Below are 13706 nucleotides of genomic sequence, written 5' to 3'. Positions count from 1 at the left end.
CGAGCGTGCCGCTTCGGCGCATGCGCGCGCGGGCGGGCGGGCGAGCGATCGGTCGCGGGGCGCGCCGGGAAGGGCGCCGCCGCGCTGACGTGAGCGAGCGCGCGTGCGTCGCGCGCCGTCTCGCGCTGCTGGCCGGTTCCCGCCATCCGCCGCCGCCGCCCCCCCTTTCCCCCTCCCCCCCGGGCCTCAGCCCGCCCAGCGGCGCCGGGACGCAGGTACCGCGACTCGCCCCCCCTCCCCTTACTACCCGCCCTCCCGCCCCCCCCGCGGCGCCCGTCCGGGTGCCCCCCCCTCACCCGCCGCCGCGCGGCGCCTCCCCTCAGAGCGGCCCGGCCCGGCCCGGGGCGGCTGTGGGGCGGCGGGGCGGGCGGTGCTGCCCTGTCCCCTTGTCTCCTTGTCTCTCTGCCCGGGCGGGCGGCAGGGTCACGGGACCCTGCCCCGGGGGCAGCGGGGCCGCCGGGCTGGGCTGGGAGCGGCGGCGGTGCCTGAGTGCGGGCTGCGGGGGGGGGACGACCCTGCTCGGCGGCGCCTGCCGGGCCGCGCGTAGGCGCCGCTTCGTTCGTTTCTTCTAGTTTTTATTTAGAATACGCCCCGCCGTGCTGACGGGGAGCCCGCGGCGGTGCGGGGGCTATTTCTTGTACCGCTGGGCCGGTGGCTTTCCCGGGGGGGACCCGGCAGCGCCGGAGGGCACTGGGAACCTCCCGCCGGGCCCCTCCCGGTGACTGTGGCTCACGTCCCATCAGAAGCGAGCTCGTTTTCCCTCATAGGCTTTCTCCGAAACTTTGGTTTTAATCTCCTACCGACTTCCTTCGGGCACTTTATTTTTTTCTTTCCCTTAAAACTGTTGAAGTTGCTTTAAGGATTTGGAAAATTTTGTGTCCGGATTGGGTCTGCTCGCTTTTCAGTTGTGAGGAATCAGCACGTTGCTGCCCAGTCTGGGAGAGATTTTATTAATCTAAGTTTCCTTCACTCGTGTCTAACTCCCCTTCGCTGTGTTTAAAAATACCAGCAAAAGTTCTACAGAAGGTTTAAGCCACACTTATATTTTTCTGTAGAGATAATTGGGCCGGCCTAGTTATAAATTTCTCTTTTTTAACAGGTTTTCAAGGTGGAGTCTGCTTACTCTTGTTAGTTTTTTTTTCCATGAGAAAGCATGGCTCCGCTAAAGGTGCATGGACCTGTCCGGATGCGCAGCATGCAGACTGGGATTACAAAATGGAAAGAAGGGAGCTTTGAAATTGTGGAGAAGGACAACAAAGTGAGTCTAGTGGTTCACTACAATGTTGGAGGAATTCCAAAGACATTTCAGGTACACCAAATATTAAGGCTTTTGTTTGAGCGGTGCGTGGATTGTGCTCGTTTGTGAACAGCTGTCCTCTTCAAGGCTATTACGGTGTCACGCAAACTTCCCTCTGTCACTGTTTCTTGTTCCTCGTTTCCTGAACACTAATCTCTTTGTATAACTCTCCTGTAAATTATTCATGTGCCAAGGCCGGCGTTGAGATACCACGGAACGGGAAGAACAAAAAAAGCAGAGAAAAGTTACTAAAGTATATAGCATCGTGGCTCACACGTTCAGATTTTTGGAACATGTAACTTTTCTGTTACTGGTATACTTGCAGGATCTAGCGGTGAAGATCCTGAACACTTTGTACTAGCAGTTTTCCCAGCTGGAGAGTTAGGGTGTTAACACATTTGTAGCGTTTTGCTTGTTTAGAGGAGACTCTGCTGAACAGCAGTTGTTAGAGTTTTAGCTTTTAAATATGTCAGGCAGTGTGGCTTCCTCACTGGGAGGCTGCTGCGGATTGCTGTTAAAGATTCTCTTGCAATATTCAGCCTAAATTGCCTTTTCTTTCATTCTGTAGTTGTTTTCAGCTCAGTCTTCCTATTTTTTTTTTGTGCAAAACGCCCCAAATCAAAAGAATGCAAAGGAGTGGCTTTCTGTAGGAAATTTCTGATTTAAAAATAAGTAGAGGATATAAGAGCAGTTGTTAGAAAAAAAAATTCTTATCTTATTTAGGGATTTTGTAACAGCCTAAGATGTTCTAAATGTTGGCTTCTGCTTTTTTGTGCCACAGTTGTTTCCCATCAGTAGCATTCACCAGAGATTTCCCTGAGCTGTTTATTTCTATGTGCAAACCCGGTGGAAAAAAGTTCTCTGTGCTTCAGAAAGATGAGGTTTTGCTGCCTTAGTGTGCTGAAAAGTCTCAGCAAAGAATCTGTCAGCCTGTGTTGCCTTGGAATCAAGGCGTGAGAAAATTACTGGCTGTGGATGGTTCCTACCTCTGTTACTGTAGACTTGAAAAGAATCGTCTGCCTTCTCAGGCGTGATGCTGTGGCTGCGTGTTTGGTTTAACCCAGCGTTGGATTATGTCGCTTCTGGGAAGAGTGGTCTCTTCTTCCACTCATACCTTCCCTGGCTGCTCCTTCTCCTGCTTCTTTCTGCCTGGACAAGTATTAATGTGGTGTGACAGTGACTTGAAAAGTGGTTGTGTGGGGAGGATGAGCCTACAGAACAGCTAACCATAGCCTGAAGGGGCAGGTTTTGCTCCCAGCCTCTCGCATCTGCTGGCTCTGGCACTAGTTAAATCTCTCTATGAGCTCAGTGGAGGCTTTTCACAGGAACTAATTTGGGGAAAGGACTGAACGTGAAGTCTGGTGGAGGGGGTGATACGGCACCATGGGGCCAGGACCGCAGCAGAGGAGGAGGAAATGCCGCATCTTTAGACCAGTTATTTTTGCTTGGCTGGTCGTTATTTTTCAGCAGGATTCTGGTCCTGTTCATCTTGAAGCAACACAGATACCGGCACAAGAGCGTTGGTGGGAGCGAGCAGCAGGCAGGGAGAGCTCTCTGCGCCTTGCGCTGCAGGCTCGTGCTTGGGTGTCATTTGCGTGAGCCGGCCCCGGTCTCTCACAGTGCTCTTGTAGGCTGCTTCAGGTGGGACAAATTCCTGATAATTCTGCTTTAGAAGTAGCATTCCCTTTTTTTGACAAGTTGCTCTGGGAGAACTGTGGGTGCTTTCCCCACCTTTTTTTCTACTTTTGGAAGATTTGGGTGGATCCAGGGTTGTATTTCTTTGTACAGTCACTGGTGCTTCATCAAATTTCTTATGTCAGATGATAGGTTTTACTGATGTTTTAGAGCTTTGACTAAGTTGTCCTAGATGCTACATATGTATTAAGAGAAATACTTTGTTTACCTCCACCTCCCAAGACCTTGTGACACTTACTGGGTCTTAACAGGTGTGTGGAGAGTACGGATGGAGCCCTCTTGTGATAGCATTTTGAGTTGAAATAGGTTGTTTTGCATGGATGTGGTGAAGTAACTGCAATCCCTTTGCACTGAACTCAGTGTTTTATGAAAGGATGAAAAATGTGGAGCCCCCTTCACAGTTCTTAGGTATTCAAAGACATTTTTAGCTTATATTTAAAAAAAAAAAAAAAAAAACCCCAACCCCAAAACACAAAGATTGAGCACAAAGTATTTCAGAAGTGCAATTTTCCCAGCAAAATAAACCCTTAGTTTCAGATTGAGGCGGTTTTCCAGCCCCTCTTATCAACTGCTGTTGTGTCTCTGTTGGCTTTCCAAGCAGCTAGAGATCTGCATGGAAAAAAAGAAGTCTCACTGGTGGGCACAGAGTGCCTTGTACTATCTCGGTCTTTTATATGCCTAAACAAATTTAAATAAAAACTTGGAATAATTTTTATTTTTAAATTTGTGTATAATTTGAAGGAGATGAGACAGGTTCTAGAGCAATGTATAGTGAAATTTTGGCCTTAGAGTGTAATTAGTGTTCATGTCTATTAGTTCATCATCGTTATTTAGATCAGTAGTGTGGCAGTATGCAGGTCAGGCCAGATTAGGAGAAGACTCCAATCTGATGGGCAGTGTTTTACTCTATCTTGTGTAGTGCCTAATGACCTTGGCTTCATTTTCCAATCTCATATGAAGCATCGAGTGTAGCAATAGAGGGGCATGGAGGTTGTTGTGTGGTGAGTGCCTTGATCTTAGGCAAGGCTGAAGCGGCAGCAAAATGAAAAATGAAGCAAAAAAGGACAAGGGAATTGAAAATGAGAGTATGCTTAGGTATGTATGGTCAAACTTCCATGCAGTCTGTAGATGTGATATACTTTTTTGCTTCCTCTGCTTTAGGAGTTACCCTCAACCGGCATGGATAGTAGAGCCTTTACTGAAAAACTGGTTCTTATGGGTGACTTAGCACGAAGTAACAATTAAGTAATAGTTTAATAAACTAGCAGCAGCATTATTAGGGAGCACAAATTCTTATTCAAATTATTTTTTGTTCGACCATAACCCTGGAAGTTTTGACACCACTTAATTGTTATAATGTTGCATACAGACTAGGCATGTTTCTTACTGACTTACTCCCTTAGCAGATTTTTGAGCTAGGTCAAATTTGTCTTCCCTAAGAGCAAGGTATAAAGTGAGTAGAAGTTCGTATTTAACATTTAAAACTTTCCTTGTTGTATTCCTTATATTTCGGACTTGACGTGGAAGTTTCAGACAGCTAAATAGGGCTGTATGAAGCTCTTACTCCTTTACGTTCAAAGATGTCACACTCGATAGCATAGCAGGTTTCAGAAAGCTTATCCAGGAATACAGGGGCTGTTGAGCTATAGCGATACTGTCCTTTCAGTTCTATCCGCTTCCAAGATCACTGGTTGTCTTAGTTCTGTGAGGCTTAATGCTTGCTCGAAATGGAGCAAGGAGAAGTATTTCTGTGCGAGTGCCTCTTACCCTCTCTATTTGAAGTGATTTGTTTGAACTTGTAAGTATTTGGCCTTTTAAAGGTGAATTATGTTTATAGTCACTTCCTTGTTTTCAGCTAAGCCATAACATTAAAACTGTGACCTTACGACCAAATGGAAGAAAACTGTGCTGCCTGATGCTAACACTAAAGGATACCAGCTTCCTGACGATCGATAAGGTGCCACTGAAAGATGCGAATGAGATGCGGATGTATTTGGATGCAGTCCATCAAGACAGGGTTCATACTGGTAAGTACAATTGTTGTAAGTCATGTTATTAACAGTTTGGAGAAGGGCCGTTGCTGTGGCTTCTTTTTTTTCCCACCTTCAGTCACTTTGTCCTTCTTGTGTTACTGACTTTCTTTGCATTTGTGTAAATGCTTCTTTCTGGCCCTGAACCCAAATTTTTGTACCTTTCTTATAATGTGCCTTTGTGGTGCTGAGCAATAAGCAGAGATTAAACATGTAGGAATTGTTTATGTTGTAAGTATGTCGGTATTTGAAAAACTCACATATGCATAGTCGTTTTCCTTTTTATTTTACCTCTTATTTTATTTCATCCTTTTTAAGGATGGGAACTTTACTGCCAACTGAGTAAATGACCCATAGAAAGGATATCCATAAACATGTGCTTATGTCTGTGCACTCAGGACTGTCTGTTGGTGAGAAGTCTAGTGTGTCCCTTCCAAAATCAGCTCCAGCTAAATAACATCTTACTGATAAGAATGCCACTCAGTTAAATGACAATCAAATCAAATGTTGTGTACTTTTCCTGTCAGCTGGGAAACCCTCTCAGGGATCTGGCAGCTTTGGAGGTGTGCTGGGCAGCAGGACCACACAGAAGGAAGCTAATAGGCAATTCTCTTATATAGAGAACCAGGTTTGTTTAATTGTTCAATTTTTCCTCTCCTTTAATTTTATTTCATTCATTTCCTCCCCTCATTCTCTTATTGTATGTTATAATAGCACTGTAAATACTTACTTTGCATCCAAAGTATTTGTGATCTAGAGGGCTTGGAACAGATGTATACAGGGTGGTTGTCAACGGTGTGTCTTTCTCGTGAAGAGCCATATATTCTGTGTGGAAAGAATATGCTCTTCGTGCTGAGCTGTCCGGCAGGCAGAGAAGAAGCAGAGATAGAGAGAAAGTACATGGTTAAGACTTGCTTCCTGCATAGTTCTGAATATCTCTTTGTTTATACTGAACACCTTGCGTAGCAGCTGAACATGTTATAGTCAGCACAGGTCTTAAGGAGTTTAGCAGACTTCAGCCAAATGTATTTATTGAAAAAGCTGCTGACCCAGAATAAAGTTATGTCAGGGGGATCTTGACCAACTGGAGAGGTGGGCCTGTGCAAACCTCACGAAGTTCAACAAGGCCAAGTGCAAGGTCCTGCACCTGGGTCGGGGCAATCCCAGCACAGATACAGGCTGGGCGATGAGTGGATCAAGAGCGGCCCTGCAGAGAAGGACTTGGGGGTGTTGATGGGTGAAAATCTGAATATGAGCCGGCAGTGTGCGATCGCAGCCCAGAAAGCAAATCGCATCCTGGGCTGCATCAAAAGCAGCGTGGCCAGCAGGTCAAGGGAGGGGATTTGCCCTCTCCACTCTGCTCTGGTGACACTACCCCTGCAGTGCTGCATTCAGCTCTGGGGATGAAGCACCTCCAGGGTGAGGCCAGGCTGAGAGAATTGGGGCTGTTCAGCCTGGAAAAGAGAAGGCTTCAGGGAGACCTTCTAGTGGCCTTCTGGTACTTAAAGGGGGCCTACAGGAAAGTGGGGAGTGACTCTTGATCAGGGAGTGTACCACCTTTAATTTACTTGATCTCTATGAATATACTTATATTACTGCCCTGAGGGACAATATTTTTGACTTTGTCCCAAAACAAATTTTACATGTTACTTAAAGACAATCTCACAGTAAAAACTCTTAAGGCTGTATATACAGTGGTAAGATTGGACATGTTTAGTTTTCAAGTCTAAAATTGACCAATGTTCCTTAGTCAACCAACTGTTAGCGTTTTCTGTTGCATTGCACATGGTGCTTGCTTGGCTGTCAGGGCACTGTTCTAATTGTGTGGGTTTTAATACAGCTTTTTTTTTTTTTTAATAACACCCAGGATTGATCTGGGGACAGTTAGGAATCATGCCTTGGGCTTTTGAATGTCAAAGCACGTGAAGGAGACTTTAAAAACTGAAGTTCAACTGACTTAGCCTTGGCAAATGAGAAGGGAAATTGGTTACTGCAGTAGAGTTTCATGTTTGTGACTTGCATTGATACAGTCAAAATTTTACCTATGTCTAATTAATGCTCACCTCAATCTATTACAAGTAGCATTTTTCTGCTTTTGGATACTACACTGCAGCAAGTAAAGCAGTGGTGTAATGCTAGATTAGACTAAAGATGGTCATGTTTTTCACTGTTTTGGTTGTCTCCCTGCACTTGGGTTTTGCAGACCCCTCCCAAAAGAGTGGCCGTGGAAAGTAAGGAGGAAAATTCATTTCGCAAGGTGCTGGGTGCACCAGCAAGAGCGTCTGTAAAGAATTCTGCTGGAACTGGAACACCTAGCAACAGGGTGAACATTTCGGCATCCCCTGCGTCATCAGTCCCTCACAGAACGGGCTTGTTGGAGAATCGGTAGGATTGTTATCCTCTTATTATGATATTGTTAAAATTCAGCTCTTTATAGAGCTGCAGGTGGAACTTGATACACCTAGAAGTAAGAAAGGAATGTGTTTCTTCCTCTGGATTTGCTGTTACTTTTAACAGGATGTTAATATGTGCTTTTCTAGCCTCTGGCTGGTACTGGCACTAGAGCTTTATGAACAACTTAAGAGTTGGGCAGACCAAATTCTTCTCTGTATGCTATGTTATAAAAGTGGAGATTGTGGAAGATAGGTGCAAATCGCACAGAAAGCATTGAGGAGTTCTGTTAAGTTGGAAGAGGATCATTTACTAGCCTTTCTGAAAGAATGACCACTTCAAAAAATTTTCTGTCATCAGTGAAAAGAGGAAAAGAACACAGCCTCCTGGTTCAGAAATGAGTGAAGATTATCCCAAAGAGAATGATTCTTCGACGTAAGTAGCCATTTGGTTTAGTTTCTGATTTTAAACTCTTCGTTCACTTGTAAAGATAAATTTTTTTCTGAAAAGAATGCTTGGGTGTTTTGTCTCTCAGCAACATGGTACAGGCCAGCTCCTAGTCAACTTCTGAACACCCTGGGTACTTGAAATGGGGTTTGCATTTAGGATTAATGAGGGAAATACAACCTGCTCTAGCAGTTGATTTGCAGGAACTGGCACATGCAAATTTCGTGTCATCTTTCTTTTGTCAGTTTAGTCAGGTTTGTCATCTGTGCTATACGTGTATAGCAATGGCTGCCTTCTTTGTGGAACTTGCTTTCACTGTTTTCCAAACCAAAGTCATAAGGGGAAATTGCTACTTGGGGAATAGGCTCAGTGTGTTTGAAATTGCATTTGATCATAAATAAGAAGGCTTGTTTAAACCAATTGGTTAAACTTACCTGCAAGTAAAGTTTAACTGTTCCGTCATCAAGTATTAAAGGTGATAGGAAAGAAATGCTTTAAAACAAGCTGTAAATATCAAGCAGGAATATCCTGTATCTTCTATAACTGCACTGACTTCCACTCTTGTTTATCTGTAGGAATAATAAAGCCTTGAGTGATCCAGCATGGAAGTACTTAAACAGTAGCAGAGAGAAACAGTTGAATCTGAAGCAGGCGGAGGAAAATAGGGCATCAGGTAAAAAAAATAAAAGTAAAGCCAAACAATATTTGGCTTTGACCAGGGTGATTTTACCCCTTTGATATTTATTTATAAAGTTGCTGCAGAGGTGGCTTTCCTAAATCTGCTTTCCCTGTGCCACTGGCTTTCTTGCTTCCTACGGAGCCATATAGGAGATGCTAACAACTTGCCTTTGTTTTCAAAGCCTGTCCTGCTCGAGTGTGACCCTGACCTTTATACTTGGGTGCTGATGCCAGCCCATGTGTCGACTTGTTTGAAAATTCAACAAGCAGCTTCAAACTTTGCTCCGAGCTGCCCTTCCCCTTGGGAGGGGATTCCTGTAAACACCTAAGGATTTCCTTGTTGCTTGCTTTCTTGATAATTTTTAAAGCTCTCCTTTGCCCACACAAACTGTAGGCTGGCTTTTGTGCTGAAAATGTGGGCTGTCAGCTTTTACTTTCGTATCCCTTCCCCAGAACGTAGAGGAGGAACACTTTGGGGCCAGGACTTTGTTCTGCTTGTACCATAGTTCTGTTGGATACTGGTGTGTGCCGAGGTTTTATAGACAATACAGAAATATTGACGTTGTGTATGTAAGCTAGTAAACAGCACCATTCTTCGTTTTCGCTAGTAAATACTGAGCCTGTTTCCCTATAAAGGGGAATGCACTCACAATCTCTTTTATGGGGCATGTTGCTGAATGCATTCTTTTTTTAGTGCAGCTCTGATGGCACAAATATAGAATCATAGAACAGTTTCAGCTGGAAGAGACCTTCAAGATCATAGAGTCCAACCTTTGTCCTAGCTCTGTCAACACCACTAAACCATGTCCCTCAGTACAACACCTACCCGTCTCTTAAACGGTGACTCCACCACCTCCCTGGGCAGGCTGTTCCAATGCCTGACAACCCTTTCAGTAAAGAAATTCTTCCTAATATCCAGCCTGAACCTCCCCTGGTGCAGCTTAAGGCCATTTCCCCTTGTTCTGTCGCTTGTTACTAGGGAGAAGAGACCGACCCCCGCCTCGCAACAGCCTCCTTTCAGGTAGTTGTAGAGAGCGGTAAAGTCTCCCCTCAGCCTTCTCTTCTCCAGGCTAAACAGCCTCAGATCCCTCAGCTGTTCCTCGTACGAAACATGCTCCAAATCCTTTACTAGCTTGGTAGCCCGCCTCTGTACCCTCTCCAGCACCTCAGTGTCCTTCTTGTAGAGAGGAGCCCAAAACTGGACGCAGTACTCAGGGTGTTGCTGGAGGAGCCAGTAAAAGGTGAACATTTATCTCTGAATGAAAAACTGGTTTGCTCATTAGAGTCAAAATCAGAACATGTGAGCATATACCTGCAAGTACAGGTAACAGTATTGCTAACTTTCTTCATATATCTGCATTTTTTGAAACTTGCATGGCTGAAACCATATCAAGCTGGGATAGAAGCAAATGTTTATTCATTATCCAAACTAAATTACACTGTGATTCACCATGATAGGTGTTTTTTTGACTCTTGAAAGCATTTTTTTTGTGTGGCACCATCTGAGGCATTAGTCTCAGGATCTGACACAGTGATACCAGAACAATGGAACAGTTGTATTTTGCCTCAGGCATATAGTAATTTACTGTGGAATTTGGAGTGGGAAGAGAAACTGTTTTCACTTCAGCATATTTACCTTGAATTTTGAGAGCAGTGTATTGGAAATCATTAGTGAGTTTTCTGTCATGTGTGTCTTGTACATTTGAACAAGAGATGGACATTTATTATCTTCCAGATAGTTAAGACCATTCAATGACTTTTTCGTGTTCCATATTGCAATTTGGGTTTGATGGAGATTATGGTATTAAATTCAGTTAAAAATCCAGCATGCCTTTACTTACATATGATAAATATTCACATTAGTTCTTCTAAGTATGTGTTAGTGCTTTCCCAACCAATTCTGCTTGTATTTGAGGATTTTTAAACCTTTTGACTAAATACTTTTAAACAAATTATATATTGTATGAACAGCTGAGTTACCAAGAAGAAAATGACCTGCCTCTCTGTTTTTCAAGGTATTTTACCACTGCAGTCATCATCATTTTATGGTAGTCGGTCCTCATCAAAAGAGTACTCCACTGGCAGTTCCACCCTGGACAGGTAGGACTGATTCACTAGCATGAACTGTAAATGACAGTTCTTTCCCGGGAATTAGGATCTTCAGTTTCCTGTGTGTTTATCATGTGGTATATAACTTATATGCATAAAATGGTTTGGTTTGGTATTTCCCCCCCAGAGTACAATTAGGTATTCAGCGTGGCTACAATGCTCTAGTTAAATCTACAAACTCCAGTTACTGCTTGCAGTAGATAGACTTTCTAAAATCACTCGAGTCTATTATAGTCATTGTGAATGACTGATCCAGATGATATGTAAACTCTAGATGGTTCAAATGCTATAAAAATTCTGGAACTTTAGACTGAATCCTTGCTTAATTTTTCCCAAGTAGATAAATGGCATGATAATCTGTATTTTAATAACAGTATTTTAGTAATTCTGAATCCTGCTGAGGTTGAGATTCTTCTGTGTTAGACACTGTGCAATCAAACTCTCAGTCTCTGCCCTAGATAGATGAGATACAAGATCAAGGAAGAAAAGAAGTGTTGTCCATGCTTTACACATGAGGAACTGAGGTCCAGAGTGATTAGGTTACAAGAACAAGAGACTGAAAATAAAGACTCTAGTGCAGATGTGAATTTTAAGCATATCTTAGAAGTGGTGATCTCATGCTACACGGTCATTCTTCCTCTCGTCATACAGTGTGGCGAATTGTTAAATATCTTGAAGACAAAAGGCTTGGTTACACTGTATGCCCACCTGTGGATGTACGGAAATTTTACCAAACAAAGTATATAAGTGCTCTGGGAAGAAGTTCTCTCTCTCTCACACCTCTTTTGCATTATGATAATGTCAGTTACCTTGCATGGCTTTACCAGTCCTTGTCGTCTATACTGATACAATTCCAGTGCCATGGAACTATAGCTATTTAAGGAAGAGCGTTAGAAATCTTACACTTCTTATCCTTTTATGTTTTTAGGTCTAGTGTATCCAGCCAGCCCCCTTCAGCCAAAAGAAGCCTGGGATTTCTTTCTCAGCCTGCCCCTCTTTCTGTTAAAAAAATGAGGTCTAATCAGGATTACACAGGGTGGAACAAACCCCGAGTGCCCCTTTCCACCCATCCTCAACAACAATTACAAGGGTAAACTTAATTTTCTTTATCTAGCATGCACACTGTGATCATCAGAAAATGCACATGCTTGATAGAATTATTTAATGAAAGAAAAAAAAGTCCTGAAATTAATGAGCAGCAAGACAGAGAACACTTTTCCTAGTTTGGAAAATGTGTATTCTTAAATTCACCTCCTGAGAAGTTTAGAGATACAGTAATTTCATGTAATTCATGTTCCTTTCGTACACTTCTGTGATTCATTTCTCTATCCTGTGTATATATACACACTTTTTAAAAAAATTTTGATTGCAGAAACTCACAGGTACATTCCTGATAAATGCCACCTCCCGTGCGCTGTTGGATTAGTCTGAAGGGCAGGAGAACAGCTCCAGTGAGAAACTGGGGAGTGGCTGGGGTGAATGTCCTACACATTGGTAGCGCCGTGTTTAACGCTGACATATTTACACACTGACATACATACCATGTTCAATCTTTTTTTCAGATTTTCGAACTTGGGAAACACCTGCTATATGAATGCCATTCTACAGTCCTTGTTTTCAATTCAGTCTTTTGCTAATGATTTGCTCAAGCAAGGTATCCCATGGAAAAAAATTCCACTCAATGCACTTATCAGGTAAAATTTGCTTTCTGGGGAGAGTATTTTCTCTTTCATTACTGAGAAACTGATTTTGTAATACTGAAGCACCTTTGTAGAGCGTAGTTTGCATGCGTAGGTAACAAAATAAATCTTAGAACTTTCTGTATTTTGGAGTTTTACTTTAGAAATAGGAAGTAGACACGTAAAAATTGTGATGCTGAGTTACAAGCGGTCTTTTATATCTTCTACTGTATTTCTAGTGGCAGAGTGAAATGCTTCAGAAGAAAATGCAGGAAACTGCAAAAAAATAGATGCAGAATAACTTCTTTTTAAAACATTGCCAGCTAGGGTTTAAGCTGGTCTCTGACTTCACCTGATATGTGAGGGCTTACGCCTTTTTGGAAAATACCGTTTGCCTAGTAGCGGTGGAGATTGTTCAAGTTCTGCGTACTTAATCTCTTTCTAAATCCAGCTGAACTCTCAGTTCGGTCAAACTTCATGGCAACTCCAAAGGTTTCTGTAATATGTAAAATTCTCTTTTTCTCTTTGAGATTTTGAATTCCTGTGCCATTCAGATTCCATTGTATGACTGTCAGAAAGACAAACTGCTGTTTGCTCTGTGTACCACACTCTGCTGTTTGGGATTTTTATTATATATGCTTTGGTGTACCTGGTTTCTTTTCTCTCGCTAAACAAGATTCAGGATTATCTGAACCATTTCTGTTTCCATGTCGTAGTGTTTTATATTTTTGGGGGTCATTTCTGTTCTTGGTGTGTCATCTTGAATTCTTCCTACACAGGATCAGAGGTTGTTCCACCTGCCCCTTGAAATGTTCTTTCCCTAATTTCTGTAGAAAGACCTCTGTAGTTCATTGCCCATATACCTAATGGTAAACTGTGTGGGTAGAGCTTGTGCCATAGTACCTCTGATGGAGGGCAGTGTGTGATCCTGTGCCTAAGTACAAGTCAGAGTTGATATTTAGTAGCATCCATGGGCACTTGATCTAACATGATGAATGTTTTTCTGGTTGAAAAGTGATTGCCTCTCAACTGTTTTGTGGTGAAAAAGCTGTGTTTCCTAACATGCTTCGCTGAGCAGCTGTAGAGGGTTAGGAGAGCACACGCTGTTACTGCAGCTCAGCAGAATAGCAGAAACTTGTTGAGCTGCAGTAAACTGGTCAGATTCTTTGGTTAACTCAGTATTAGTTGTTGATTTGGGGTGGGGGGTATTGCACAGGTCTTGTCTGTCTGTCTGTCTCTCTGGGTTTTTGTCTGTGTGTCATGGAATATGACATCTTCCCGTCACCTTCTCACGTATGTACTATGACTGAAACTGTTGTGCTTGGAATGTATTGGGTGTGTATTTCCTGTGAAATTGTAAAGCAGTTGTAAAAGGTAACT

The 13706-nt window shown here is 43.1% G+C and overlaps 1 protein-coding gene across 1 annotated transcript in view; it reads left to right on the top strand.

Moving 5' to 3' along the window:
- Positions 1 to 1153: 1153 nt before the first annotated feature.
- The window catches only part of USP37 (ubiquitin specific peptidase 37), a 34859-nt gene continuing 22306 nt past the window's right edge, over positions 1154 to 13706 (top strand). Inside the window, exons 1-9 of the mRNA XM_009948195.2 lie at positions 1154 to 1309; positions 4848 to 5019; positions 5550 to 5650; positions 7226 to 7407; positions 7774 to 7848; positions 8436 to 8533; positions 10554 to 10638; positions 11576 to 11737; positions 12210 to 12341. Of these exons, the coding sequence (XP_009946497.1) occupies positions 1154 to 1309; positions 4848 to 5019; positions 5550 to 5650; positions 7226 to 7407; positions 7774 to 7848; positions 8436 to 8533; positions 10554 to 10638; positions 11576 to 11737; positions 12210 to 12341 (1163 nt within the window). The remainder of the gene's footprint in view (positions 1310 to 4847; positions 5020 to 5549; positions 5651 to 7225; positions 7408 to 7773; positions 7849 to 8435; positions 8534 to 10553; positions 10639 to 11575; positions 11738 to 12209; positions 12342 to 13706) is intronic.

This window comes from Leptosomus discolor, chromosome 5 (genome assembly GCF_034619465.1).
Source record: "Leptosomus discolor isolate bLepDis1 chromosome 5, bLepDis1.hap2, whole genome shotgun sequence".
NCBI lineage: Eukaryota > Metazoa > Chordata > Aves > Leptosomiformes > Leptosomidae > Leptosomus > Leptosomus discolor.
This window is presented reverse-complemented; position numbering and strand designations above follow the sequence as displayed.